A 14,072-nucleotide genomic window follows, 5' to 3' on the forward strand; every position below is an offset into this window, starting at 1 on the left:
TATGAACTTACACCACATCATTTAGGAGTTAGAGAGTCAAGTAATATATTCAAACCACAATGTGGTTTCTGGAGATGTCATTAAAAGAAAGACATTAATAAATTAATAACCACTCACAACTACTCTCATCATATTTCAGAAATAAAAAGTGAACCACTCAGACTGTCCACGTACCTCCTAGCTCAAGAGCTAGTTGCGATCATCGTCGCTGAATGGTCCACCGTCGGAAACGGTAGACCATCAGCCGCCTCACGCTCCGATACATGGACTAAGTCTCATCATCGTGGCCAATGACGACTCCAGATTTGCACCTGGAGGGGACGATGCATACTACAGAAATGATCCTGTGAAGTATGATCTTAAATTTTTCGATGCACATCCACCGGTATTTATACAAAACGCAGTCCGATAAAAATTGGTAGACTCGTCGCTTTAAACACCAAGTTATTGCGTCGCGGTACCGCATTCGCATAACCAGAGCGATGGTTCGCACGCGTTTTCGGGTTCGATGCTTTTCCGGGTTTTCCTCCGTACCGGAAAAACGTTTCGTCGTACGGGAAAACGCCGATGCACCACGTTCTATTGCACACGTCTTAGTTAACGTACCGCGGCAGAGCTATCTACCGTTGTTTTTATTCGGCACTTCGCTTACGAGTTGTCGACCGGCTCAACGAGAATTTACACCGGTAGATCTCGCTGCCGTTACCAAAAACCGATGCGTCAGTCTATTGATAGTTTGTAAAACAACCGAGTGATTTTTCGATTGAATAGATATTTTTAAACCTCGATTGTTTAGAAAACTATCGAGTAAATTACTCGATAGTTTTCTTTCGGTAGTTGCATACGTCTTACACCGACTAGTTTTGACTACGATAGTTTTCATTCGGTAGTAAATAGTAATGCACGTCTAGTACCAACTAGTTTTGACTATCGAGTTAAAAAAAAACAATCGAGTGATTTTTCGGTATTATCGACCGAATTTACTTGATAATTTTCACTTATTAGTTTTCAATAGTTCGATAGTTTTTCAATAGTTCGATAGTTTTTCGATAGTTCGATAGCTCGATAGTTTTATAAAACAACCGAGTAATTAGATAGTTTAAACTATCGAGTACTTCGATAGTTTTCACTCGGTTGTGCCCATCACTAATCTTAACAAACACGCCGAGCTTGAGTTTAACACAAATCGTGTGCTGGAATTCAATATCCATTTACATTCGGACATCGTCTACCTTCGTACGTTCTATGAAGTACAAAAAATGTATCTTTAAAGTTTCCAAATACAACAAACTATATGAATTTCTATAGAGTATCTAAATTAATCGATTTATTGAGTAGGTATCGGCCGTTGGCCGTTTTGCTTTTTCAGTCATAACACTCACAACGCATTATAGCTGCACACATTGCGTTTTATATAGATATTTAATTCACATATTAAACATACATATAGATATAGAGTATATATATTATATTAAATTATTGTTAGATCAATTACCTATAATAGAAAAGTAGCATTTTAGGAATGTTTCGTGTAAAAAATTTCATAAATTTCTTTTGGGACAACCAATACTATTGTCCATAACAGTTGATAAAAAAAAAAAAAAAAAAAAAAATAGAAAATTAAGATACAGAGTTACCCCTAACATAAACATTATCAAAAGAAATGAAAAAAATAATAATAGAAGAACTTAAATGAAGAAAGTGTTTATTTTATTAATAACTTAAAAAGTTTATTACCTAGTTATTATTTTTTTTTTATTAAGAATTAAGATTAATTAAACGTTTATTAAAATTATTTTATTCTGATTTGTAAATTTTTTTAAAATTATCTTTAATATTTTTAATACTTTTAATAGCGATTGTTAATTGTTATGTCAATTGAGACATTGAAACATTTACAAATTCCAATATGTTGATTTAAATCTCTGATCGGCAATCGTATAAACTTAGAATGTTTATTAATTATAATTTATAACCAATTGACTTTATGTCTACTTTATCAAAACTAAATTTTTTACATAAAAATCCGTCCAAAAATATTCTAACATTGCAATTTAAAATTTAAAATTCAAAACAAACAAAAATACCAAGTAATTATTATGAAAAAATATAATTTTCGAAATTCCTAACAATCCTAACGAGTTAAATAATATTAAATGAATTGCCAAGTACTCGCGTACATTATGTTATACTTATAATATATTATTGTCTATAACTATTGACATTTTATTTCATTATCGAATGAATATATTTACATATAACATATTATATTGTGTAAGTTTGAGTTATAAGTTGAACAATAAATTACACATTTTAGATTATATACATATGTATAAAAATACTTAATATAATATTTATGACAACTATTGTCGTATATTAACATTATTATGATATTCTGTATATTTGGCAGAAAGAACATGATAAACCGAATCATGACAGATTTCGTTTTTTTTTTTTTTTTGAAAGATAACTTATTAATCGGTTTTTGTTTATCCGACAGGATGGATTCATTTCCTTTACGATATTATAAAGTAATATTTTTCGTGCTATTTAGACCATTAGTATTTTGCAATAAACATAGCGTGACGGTTATTTATTTGTTATTATTATAATTTTTAACGTTTACAATAATTATGGAACAGTATTTAACCGTTTTTTATTATATTTATGTAGCAACGTTAACGCTTTTTTTTTGGAATCTAACGTATAAATTTAACAGTTAGCTGCCACTAAAAAAGCTATTACATGTTACAATAATCGTCATCAACAAATAATAATACTGATCGTTTTTATAAATTAAACACACTGAATCGTATGTATACTAATATATTGTTATTATAATTGTATTTGTATTATTATATATTATTAATAACCTGAATTAAAATTACAATTCTTATTAGATATTTTAGCATAGACACTATTCAATAGTTGTGGTATACACCATACACTATCCAAAAATAATGAATTATTTTCAACCGGGAATATGCGGCAAATAGATCATGCGTTTCACGTCTAAAAACTTACTACGGTAATAATATGGTCTTATACTGATACCATTGATTATAGTATTTATTATTAAAGTTTTTGAAAGTGTAATTTGTCGATTTAAGTGACCTTGAAAAAAAAAAATTATAAAGAATAACATTTTTAATGTATCAATTCTACTCAAAATTCAAAGTACACAATGGGTGTATATCGATACCGCGCATAGATATTTTTTTTTGTAAATAACTTTTACGATTACTTACAACAATGAACAAGCAATAATGAATTAATATAAATTCACTGTTTGAATAATATTTTAAGGCTCCAGAGCGTTTTGAAAATATTTCACTTAGATAGAATTCAAAAATTTTACAATATTATTATAATATTACTCTAATAAATCAATATTAATGGTATTATTTTTGTTTTTTTTTTTTAGATTTGTACTGGTTCCATGTGTTTACGTTCATAACTGGATTATTGAGTGTCATATTTATCATATTGCTACAGGGAAAAAATGTTTACAGATATTATAATTAAAAATTTAGTTTGTAATGTAGCGGCGACACCGTCTACTAGGTACCTATATCGGTGCTTGAGAAAATTCTATACTGGTTTGGAAGGGCGAGTTCGATGAAGTTCTTGTGACGCGACGTTGTGCGTAATACGATATATATATATATATATAATGCATCGGCGGCTGCCTAGCTAAAACCAACTAGTCTTTCCGCAACATACAACGCGCATCTACACTTCAATACTTCGTATATTGTTCTGTTATTTTCCTTTTTATACACGTTCGTATTATTCTGTATAATATTAATTTCAATAAAGAAATTTATGGTATATTGATGTGAGTGTTTATATTGAACCCAAAGTAATATTAGTATTTCATTTTATTAAATATTTGTATTATATTCTGTATTTCTATACTATCTATACAAAAAGTTACCCTTATCATGCTTAACCCGTCGTTGGTGACGCTATGAGCATTTTGCTCACACATTTAGTATTTTTAGAACCATTGGTTTATATTTCATTCAATTTTGACAATATTATATAAATGCTTCATTGAGTTATTCACGAAAATAAATACGGAAAAACATTAAATGTTATAAATAAACTAACAAAGTTATTGAAGTCCAATGTTGCCGTACATGTAATAATAACGTATAATATGTTATCGTTGTCGTTGTGATCGCACGTCACTGATCGCATTACCATATTATCTAGTTATTTTATTATTATATTATTTTATTATTATCTCATTATATTGTTTTATTATTATGCTTTAGCAGTTCAATATTGATATTTATAAATACCTGAATATATAAATTTGTAAGCTCATGTGTGTATTTTAATTTAATAGGTGAGCATTTCGCTAACACATCACTAACAGTGTTATAAAAATAACGTCACCAACGACGGGTTAAAAAGTATAGTTGACGTACAGCACTATATGTCTATATATTACATAGAAATATTTATCAATATTGAAATCTTAAAAGTTAAAAATCAAAAATTAGAATAATTTTTAAGAGATGGATTTTATAATAAATTTTAATAACTAGGTACTAATAAATTAATAGAATATGGATAAAAAAAAAATTTAACGTTACAGTTCGGATACAAAAGATGAGCTGAGGACCGCGCGTTTGACATGCCTTCTGTAGATTTATGTAGGTACCTGTACATGATATATAGTTCATTGTTATTAATTATTGTCAAAATTCGAACTGTAAATATCACTAAAAAACAGACAGGATATATTATCTTAGTTTTATAATTCACTACACATAACACGCGAAAACTTACGCCTTTATATTATAATTTATAGTAGGTACGAATATTTCTTCAATTTTATTATTATTATACAAATAAAATGAATAGAATGGAAAAAAATCTATTAAATAAAAGTGTAGAACTCGACATAGGTTACACATAATGTGTGATATGCGCTACTGTGATTATACTGCATCGTCAGCAATGATGATGTGTATTTTGTCATATTTTTAATGACATATAGAGTATAGGTATGATGCATGACATAGATACTAAATAATTATTTTATAAATGAATATCAGCTATAGTTTAAAAGTACTTATAAATAGAACGATTGTACTTTTTTTTTCAGTAAACATTTCACTAGTATGGAAAATACGGACGTCACTGTTTTCCGCCAAAATCGACTTTTCCGTTTACCTCCGGTACAATTATATATATATATACATTATATTTCCTTTTTCTGATATCACGAATTTCAGTTCCTATATTTTGATAACCCCTGATTGTAAGAATTAAAATATCATATTATATACCTACGTACTACGTATATTATCGTTGTACAGGCGATAAACGAAAAGGTCGATTTTGGCGGAAAAGTAGATCACCCGAAAAATACGCATAGGTAAATAATTTAGATTTTTCAAGTTCTGTTAAAAATCAATAATATTTATGGAAATTATAATCATCCTCTATCGTGTCCTGAAAAATTTTGTCTTAGTAACATTAATAGTTTTATAAATGACTGCGAAATCTATAGTACCATTGATTATAGAATAGTCTATTCTATAATCAATGGTATGAACAATTAGAAGGAAACAATTATTTATCTGTATCTTGATTACTCTTCAATAGAATAATTACCAATTTTATTGAACCATAATTGAAGTGTTCATACTTTGGATGACTAGTTTTGCAGTATTTAAGTAGATTTTTAAATAAAATGTAAAAATAATATGCAATACATTTAATAAGCTATAATATTCTTTAATATTTAGTTAGTTCACTACAATAAATTAACACAATTTGTGTGGTCTTCCAACGACAAAATCAGCTGTATTCTTAAATACTTAGTATCTATATAATAAAGTAATAGAAACAAATTTAGTAAAAACTACTTATTTAGTGCGAGATTATATTTTAAATACTTAAGACAAATATATATACTTGTAAATAGATAAGTACACACTAGTTATGAAAAATAGTTAGATTTTTAAGTTTTCAAATATTTAAAAATACTTTGGCTCATTCAAATTGTAAGTATGTCATTTGTATGGTTTATAACACAAAATGAATACCTTTAAAAAAATCCATAATTTATACTTAATTGATTATAAGAAATAGACTATTTTACTTTTAACTGGAGTCTGGAGTAAATAAGTCAAGTTTTATTATAGTTCAGTTTTTCTTTATTCTAAAATAAGAAAAACAAATATTAAAATAGTCAGATACAGTGCTATACTGAGCAAGAGGTACAATACACAAATTACAAAACCGATACTTTATCTTTCAAAAAATAATCTTAGTAAATGTTTTAAAGTTACATATGCTTTTAAATAAAAATTTGCATCATTTATAAAAATGTTTTAAGAAAAATCACTAACCTATATTAGGTTGATAAAACTAATATTGAATAACATTTTTTTTTTCTTTTTTTGAATAGTAAAATATAAAATGTAAATCATATTATAAATTTAACATAAATATCAAATATACAAAATATTTTAAAATGTACCTAATTTTGAAAAAAAAATTAAGCATACAATTCATTTTTGAGGAAGCATCAATTATATGTTAACATGTGAACTCTATTCGTTAAGAAAAATACTTAGCAGCCGATTTGTATTCAGAGGCGTGGCATTCTTACATGACAGACACACAGGTATTTGACTCAGGGGAAAAGACAAAAACTGGTCGCCACCAAATATGATTCTTAACTTAAATAGAACATAGTTAATATTATTCTGATACGAGTTACAGTTATTTAATTGATACATATAAAAGTCACTAGTGATAATGTATTATACGAGTACGTATAATACTAAAAAATATTGCTTAAGAATGATACATAAATCTATGTTATATAATTTTGTACTGAACAGAATACACATTATCTCATTATAAATGTTTTAGAAAATAATTCTACTAATCTGGAAAATACACTCATTGTAACACAAATAGTAAATTTAGTATGTCAATAAAAAAATGTACATGAAAAATTTAACTGTATAAACTATTTCATATTAAGCCAATGAATTGAATTAAAGAAAAAAAAATGTTATAATCAAGCAAGTTTTTTTTTTTAATGTTAACCTAAGATTATTAAAAAACTCTCTAATTTGTTCGATCAAATGATGCTAATGAGTACAGTATTTACTAATATGTCAAACATGAATATAATATTATAATAAATAATTAATTTTTATTACTCTTATTGTTATGAAACAGATATTGCTGATTTTTAATCCTAAACTCAAGACATATTAATTGAAATCATTATTATTGATAAGCAAAAACTTAGCTGGCATAATAAAAATACAGTTAAGTGATAAATTAGTCAAAATTTCTTTGCATACATTACTAAAAATAGAGTTGGAATATGTAAATTAGTCTGTAATTCTAAGGACAATTATAATGTAATGAAATGATTATATATTTTATAATATCTTATTAAATAATGACAATGACAAAAAAAAAAAAAAATTAAATCAAATCAAACATTGAGAAAAAAAAATACTGTACTCTAGAGGTAGAGGAGAAGAGGAGTATAGGTTTGTTGTGATTCGTATCTGATTTTTTATGCTTCTTTGAGGCGACCGCCATCACCTTCAGATACATATCGCTTACGAGATGAGGCTCTAAAAATAATATAATTATTATATAGTAATCATGAACATAACATAGTTGTCAAATCATTAATATTATTATGTTAGTACTTTGTTGGTATTTTAAGCAACATTTCTTTTTCTAAAAATCCAGAATTGATGCACATATCCAAAAAGCGTTCAAGAACAGCTGATGCCAATGGAACATCAATAGTTATATCATCCAGAACATCAAATACTCTATCAAAACCCTAAAAAAATATATAATTTTATTATAAGTTTTATGCTAAAATTTTAAATATTTTAATTTATTTCATCATACTTTATTCATCATTTCAGGGGTTATAATAATAGCATCATACAATGCTTTAAGTAATTTGCACATAGAGATTTCCGTATGAGTATTCATAGCTTCAATAACATCAATAACAGCCTAGAAATAACATTTAGATCAAAAAATTAATTATAATGCACTGTAAGTGAATTAAGAATATTGATATTTAAATAAAAATTACAAACCTCATAAACAAGTTCATGATGGAAATGTGGTACTTCCAATTCCAAAATACATCGGATGGCCTCTTGTAGATCTCCTGAACATAAATATTCATCCAAAAGCATGTTCATTTGTCTTACAAGATACTGCACTGGTCTCAAACTACCGCCAACGCCCCAAACATTATCAAGTCTGGTCAGTCCATGTTTAATATTCAATAAGTTGTGGGCCTTAATCAATGCTTGACTGAAAATAAGATAATGTACATTATTTATGTTACACAATTGGTGGTTACTTTATGTTCACTTACTTAGCTAAATCACTATAGTTTTTTTCTTTGAAGAAGTCTATAATCTTTGGTGGGAGACAGTCATCCGCAATGGTTCTGGCTAAGAAACAGCCAACAACGATAGGAGCATCGGGAGTATCAAGAATGAGATCAGGAAGATTAGCCAATATAACATCAAAGCCTTGGGCTATTTCTTTTTGCTTGATTAAACGCCCATATAAATCAGATATCAATATAGATGTCATCTCTCTCTGAGATGGTTTGTGCTCGAGAGCAACTTCAACAGAAACTTGAGTTATCTAAAAAAATATAAAGATTTATAAGCATGTTTTTTTTTATTAATGTAAAATATAATACTAACCAAGTGCCATTTGCTAACTATGTTTAGCTCGCTTAAAGCCATTGCTGCTTCATCAGTATCACCATGTTCATAATACTCAAGAATATTAAATGTAATCGAATTCTGAAAACAATTAAAATATTAAGATATTATGCAGAAGTCATAATGGTTAAGAGCTGTTTATCTTTTATTTTTTTTTTTAGACTAATTTCTTCATAATTCATTAAATTAGAAAAAATTAAGTGTACATATTATAAGTGAACTGATTTCCATATAGACTAGCCTTAATAACTTATTAAGATTAATACTATACAGGTGCATATAATTAAAAGCCTTACATAAAGCTATCAAAAATATTATTTGACAACAATTTTAACCATTCTTAATAATATAGTAAATTAATTGATAAAATGTTAATACGGAATTTTAAAAATAACTTATACAATATGTATATAAGTTAGGTAAGTATAATTACTTTGAGTTCTTCATCAGATGATTCCGGAGTGATTTCTCGTAACACAATATTATCATCATCCAACAAATCACTATCATAATTAGGATCCTTCACATCAATAGCAGCATCTAAATCACTCTCTTCACCTAACTTTCCCCAAACACCTTTGCCACCAGCACCACCTAAAAATAACAAAAAATATAGATAAATATAAATTTTAAGTTTAAATACAGACATAAATATTATGTCATAAGTTAAAAAGAATTTAAATAAATTAATAATTATTCATTTATATTTAAATTCTCAAGATAAATGTTACTTTGAAAAAATTGTTCATTTATTACATATTATGAAGTTAATTTTATAAAATGTTTACATCATATTCTAAGCTATACTCTATCCAGCGAGAGAGCATGTTCATTTTGTGCATTCTCACCCTATCATTAAAACTGATTTTCCAATAGGATAAATAGAAGAAACAATATTTAATAAGCCACAGTATGTTCTCTCACTGGATAGAATATTAACAGAAATTACCATTAAGTTATTTACGAGTCTAGGGCTCAGAATTTAATGCACTTAAAAAACACTAAATATGCATGCACTTATGCGCTAAAAAAAGTATGAATATGCTCTAAAAATATGTACTTAGATTTTATTTTTTTACACAAAATTTTCATACTGAATCTTCATAACTTACAAAATATGTTTTAAAAAATTGTAAAATTATGAAATATGCTCTAAAATTTAAAAATCCACTAAATATGCAAAAATATGCACTTTAAACTTTTGATGTTTTTCGTAGTGTCTTGGAATGAATTTCTGGCTCACTTAGCAATAAATCTAATAGTTAAAAAAACACATGTAAACGCATCAACTTTCGAGCCCTATTTATGAATAAATATTATAGATATAAAAAAAAACATTTGAATACTTTTTAGATTAAACATTAAATGTATGTTAACAAATTAAATACTATCTGGCAACGTTCTGTCATTACAAATACATCTAGATCTTAAAATTAAAATACCAAATACATTTTAATAAAATATTTTGCTAAATTGAACACTTTATCTACTTTAAAAAATTATGTTTTATAAAGTAAAATCTAGTAAGATATACCTATCTCACAACTTCATTCCAATGCAATTTAATATTTATTATCTTTCAATGTTTTTTTGTTGACTATTATTTTATTTATAAACATATAAGCATGTTTATCTCTACAAATTGAGATAATTAATAGATAACTAACTGTAATTTATGATATTATTATTTATTTGAACTTTTACTGAAGACCTTCAATAGATTAAAAATTTTAAATAAGTAAATTTAATATTCTTTTTAATCTGCCCCACCATTGCATAATGTATTACAACTTTAAAATGTATAATATGTCGACACAAAATTATCAATAATTTATTGTTATTAATAATCATAATATAATCATAATTAAGTCTATAATATTTGACGTCATTAATGTGTATTTATTGACCCTAAAAACTAGTAAATAATTAAATGAAAAAAAAAAAATGATAACAATATGGAAACTATATAGGTACCTATACTTCAATTGTCAAGTTTTTTTATTTTTATTATTTACTATTTATTGATAAAAATATATATTTAACTCACTTTCAAGGAAATAAATTTCATATAAGCTACTTATAAGATATAAGATGTTGTGTTATAATTAGAATTATATTAAATCTATTTGTTCAGAGGTATGGTTGAATTGTTTTGTCAAAGACTATTTATAAGTTTTGCTTCATACATATACATACATTTGAAAGTTGGATTATGCCAAATTAATGTAATACCTAAACGACTATAAATAGTATCCATTGATATTAAAATTGGTTTTGAGTTCCGACTATACCAAACGGTCGTTTAAAACCATACGTTCGACACCAACAGCAGACGAGACAGGTCACACCAAACGACCAAACACACGATATCCAAACCTACGGACGGATCATACAACTCATACGGTCTGGGGAGGATCTGACGCCGAGTCTCCAAGAAGCACATGATCATGATGTGTACATTACTACGCGACGTGTAAATGATATCATATTAATACACATAACATTCGTGCAGCATAATTAAACGACGGAAAAAGGTTTACCCTTCTTGATTTCTCCTCTTTTGGTGAAACCGTTCCTGGACTTTCTGTTGTTCTTCCAGCGCCTTTTGAGTTGCACCACGGTGGCGGTGCCACCGTGCCCGTTGACAATACCGCTGTCCCGGGACAGGGACTTGGCCAGTCGTTTGGCTTTGCGCTTAACGCGCATCTCCACGGAAGTCGGGTCCACAGCCTTGTCCGAATAGTCGCTGTCGCCGGTGATGGTACAGCCGTTGATCGCCTCGGACGTTACCACGTCGATGACAGCGTCGTCGACTTCGGCCATGGCTTCGGCGGTTCGGACTTTTTCGACACCGTTCGAACTTCTATAAAGTACCGGCGTGACACCACGCTGTGCGTGTACTCGGAGGAGATGAGATGGTAATAGGTTAGGCGTATATCAAGTTTTCGGCGGATCAGACAAGAATCGCGTTTGTAAAACGAATATTACAACATGAGACAACGCTTGTGAAACTGTTGGCGATTAAAATTTGTACACGGAACAAGGGCTCTGGGGTATACGTGCTGGGACGAATGAAACGGTACGGAACACGGGTTCGACGAAGACGGACAGAGAGGTCGCTTTGAACTGACGGTAACGACGGTGTGCGCGGTGTGAAAAAAGCCGATATTATGTCGATGCCTCGATGGGGTCCGCCGATACGCAAAAGCAAAACCGCCGCTTCCAGACGGAATTGCGCAGTTGATGAACCGGGCGCTCCGATTGGCCACAGCTGTTAGTGCCGATGTAAACAATAATAGTGTACAGCCGTCAAGGTCAGCCGCGCTCCGTGCCGGCTAGCGCTGGAAACAAGGAGGTTCCAATAATCGGACGCGTCGGCGTCGCTCATCGTGCGTGTGCGTGCGCAAGTGCGTAAAATGCGTATTAGAAAATAACATTTCGTCCCGCTCCGCCAGTCTGCGGTCGGTGATGCGGAAGGGCACCGCGCGGAGAACGCGGCGCGTGCGCGATACATCGCCGGTGTTCGGTGGTTGTTATTACGTATTGTTATTATGGTTGTCTGTTGATGCAATATTTAAAAACAACGGCCGCCGGCACGTCGACCATCGTTAATCGCGCGATTCGTCGTCGCCCTTTCGGACGACCTGACGCCGCTGCTGCATAATTATATCGTATTTAATATTACAATCATTTACAAATTTACAATGTTTTTGACGTATAATGCGTACTCGATATACCTACGTCTCCTACTTCTTTTGATATTATTAAGATTTAAGACGTAATACAATCCATAACAATTTTATTTGTGTACCTGCAACGCGTTTTGTAACTCGTTTACACGCGACAATTCGTGATAAATAGTTTCATCACAATTATTGCCGACACATTTATATCGTAAATTAATTAATAATTAATAATCCGTTATGAGATTATATGGACAAAAAACGATTATTGTTATTTATTATTTTTTTTTTTTCTATGTATAACGCGTTGATGCCCACAGCTGCACAACTGCGCGTCGGGACGTGGTGTGACGTGTATAGGAGGTATATGTATTCATACCACCTAACTGAATAAACAAGTATAATATAATGTACATCTGACTAAATATTATGAACAAAGCAACAAAATAACTTTATCTATACAAAAATTAATTATACTATTTTTTTTTGAAATCATATTAATTCTATAATAATTTTGATTGGTACGTAAATAAATAACCGTAAATATCAAAAATTTTGTTCTTGGAACTTTAAAGTTAAAATTAAAGCTTGAATTTATTGGAAATATAATAAGGTATATAATATGTAATAAAAAATGCGAAAATATATAATGAAAAATAACATAATAATAAATAATATTTAAAAAATTTAATTTTAACTGATACAATAACGTATATAAATAATGAATATGCAACAAATACGCAATTTACAAATATATTTTAAAATTTACGTAAATAGGTACAAATGATTGTTTAAGTAAATACGAATAAAAGTTCATTTTTCATTCTTGATTATTAAATTGTATTCAATATTTTCTTTAGTGAAGCTAATTCGAATATCCGCTAACAAATGTTTCTAAATGGAAAATTATTGTTCAATGTTCAACATCCACTGAAGTTGTTGGGAGCATATTTAAATAAGCGTAATATTACTTAATATATTTCATCAAATTGAACCTTTATGTCTAAAAATACTGTATTAATTTTGCATAATATTTTTTCGTGCTCTAGTTTTAATAAATAAAAATACTTTATCCCAGACAACTATAGGCTAGAACGTGTTAAATGAAATGGTAGAAAGGACAATTGTCAATTGTATCTTCAAAGAAAACCAAAATTAATATAAGACGTATATTTTAAGTACAATAAACACTCAAACTTCAACTTAAACTTTTAAATTTTCTACTATAGTACTTTTTTTTTTAAATTATAAGAATATTTAATGACACTTCGTTCAGTTACGTGCTGATTAATAAGTTATCTGATTCAATTTTATTAATAGTTTTAATTTGTATTCTTAAAACATTGATTTTCCTCAATCCTTTACTACGACTTTTCCAAATGTCCTGATTTAGTCAATTCCGCTAACCTTTGATTGAGCATCCTTTAATACTTGATCATAGTTGCTTTACGTGCTTTTCAGCGAATTTTCTGGTATTAACTAAAGATATTTTATGGTTAAGTGGAATTTATAAAGGTATTCTTCATTATTAAAATTTTATTTAATTTTATTTGTTAATTCAGGACACTTATAAGATTTATTCTGATATCACTTACCTATGGAATTGCCAAAAATGGGTATTATATATAGT

At 28.8% G+C, this 14,072-nt stretch overlaps 1 protein-coding gene, 1 long non-coding RNA gene and 1 other non-coding gene across 3 annotated transcripts; 1 reads left to right on the forward strand and 2 right to left on the reverse strand.

Annotated features, from left to right (window-relative positions):
* Nucleotides 1-152: 152 nt before the first annotated feature.
* On the reverse strand, nucleotides 153-361 carry LOC112602992. The gene has a single exon (XR_003115139.1). It is a non-coding gene; the product is annotated as a small nucleolar RNA U3 (small nucleolar RNA).
* A 2,307-nt stretch (nucleotides 362-2,668) lies between these two features.
* On the forward strand, nucleotides 2,669-3,797 carry LOC112602982. The gene is made up of 3 exons (XR_003115137.1): nucleotides 2,669-2,812; nucleotides 2,901-3,028; nucleotides 3,425-3,797. It is a non-coding gene; the product is annotated as an uncharacterized LOC112602982 (long non-coding RNA).
* Nucleotides 3,798-7,189: 3,392 nt separating this feature from the next.
* LOC112602973 (programmed cell death protein 4) lies at nucleotides 7,190-11,978 on the reverse strand. The gene is made up of 8 exons (XM_025351364.1): nucleotides 11,300-11,978; nucleotides 9,193-9,353; nucleotides 8,739-8,840; nucleotides 8,399-8,676; nucleotides 8,112-8,334; nucleotides 7,915-8,025; nucleotides 7,704-7,843; nucleotides 7,190-7,625 (listed from the first exon to the last, which is right to left on the reverse strand). Exons 1-8 carry the CDS (start codon nucleotides 11,580-11,582, stop codon nucleotides 7,565-7,567), a joined length of 1,359 nt encoding a protein of 452 aa, XP_025207149.1. The 5' UTR covers nucleotides 11,583-11,978; the 3' UTR covers nucleotides 7,190-7,564.
* Nucleotides 11,979-14,072: the final 2,094 nt, after the last annotated feature.

This window comes from Melanaphis sacchari, unplaced genomic scaffold (assembly GCF_002803265.2).
Source record: "Melanaphis sacchari strain LSU unplaced genomic scaffold, SCAv2.0 Contig92_pilon_pilon, whole genome shotgun sequence".
Taxonomy (NCBI): Eukaryota; Metazoa; Arthropoda; class Insecta; order Hemiptera; family Aphididae; genus Melanaphis; species Melanaphis sacchari.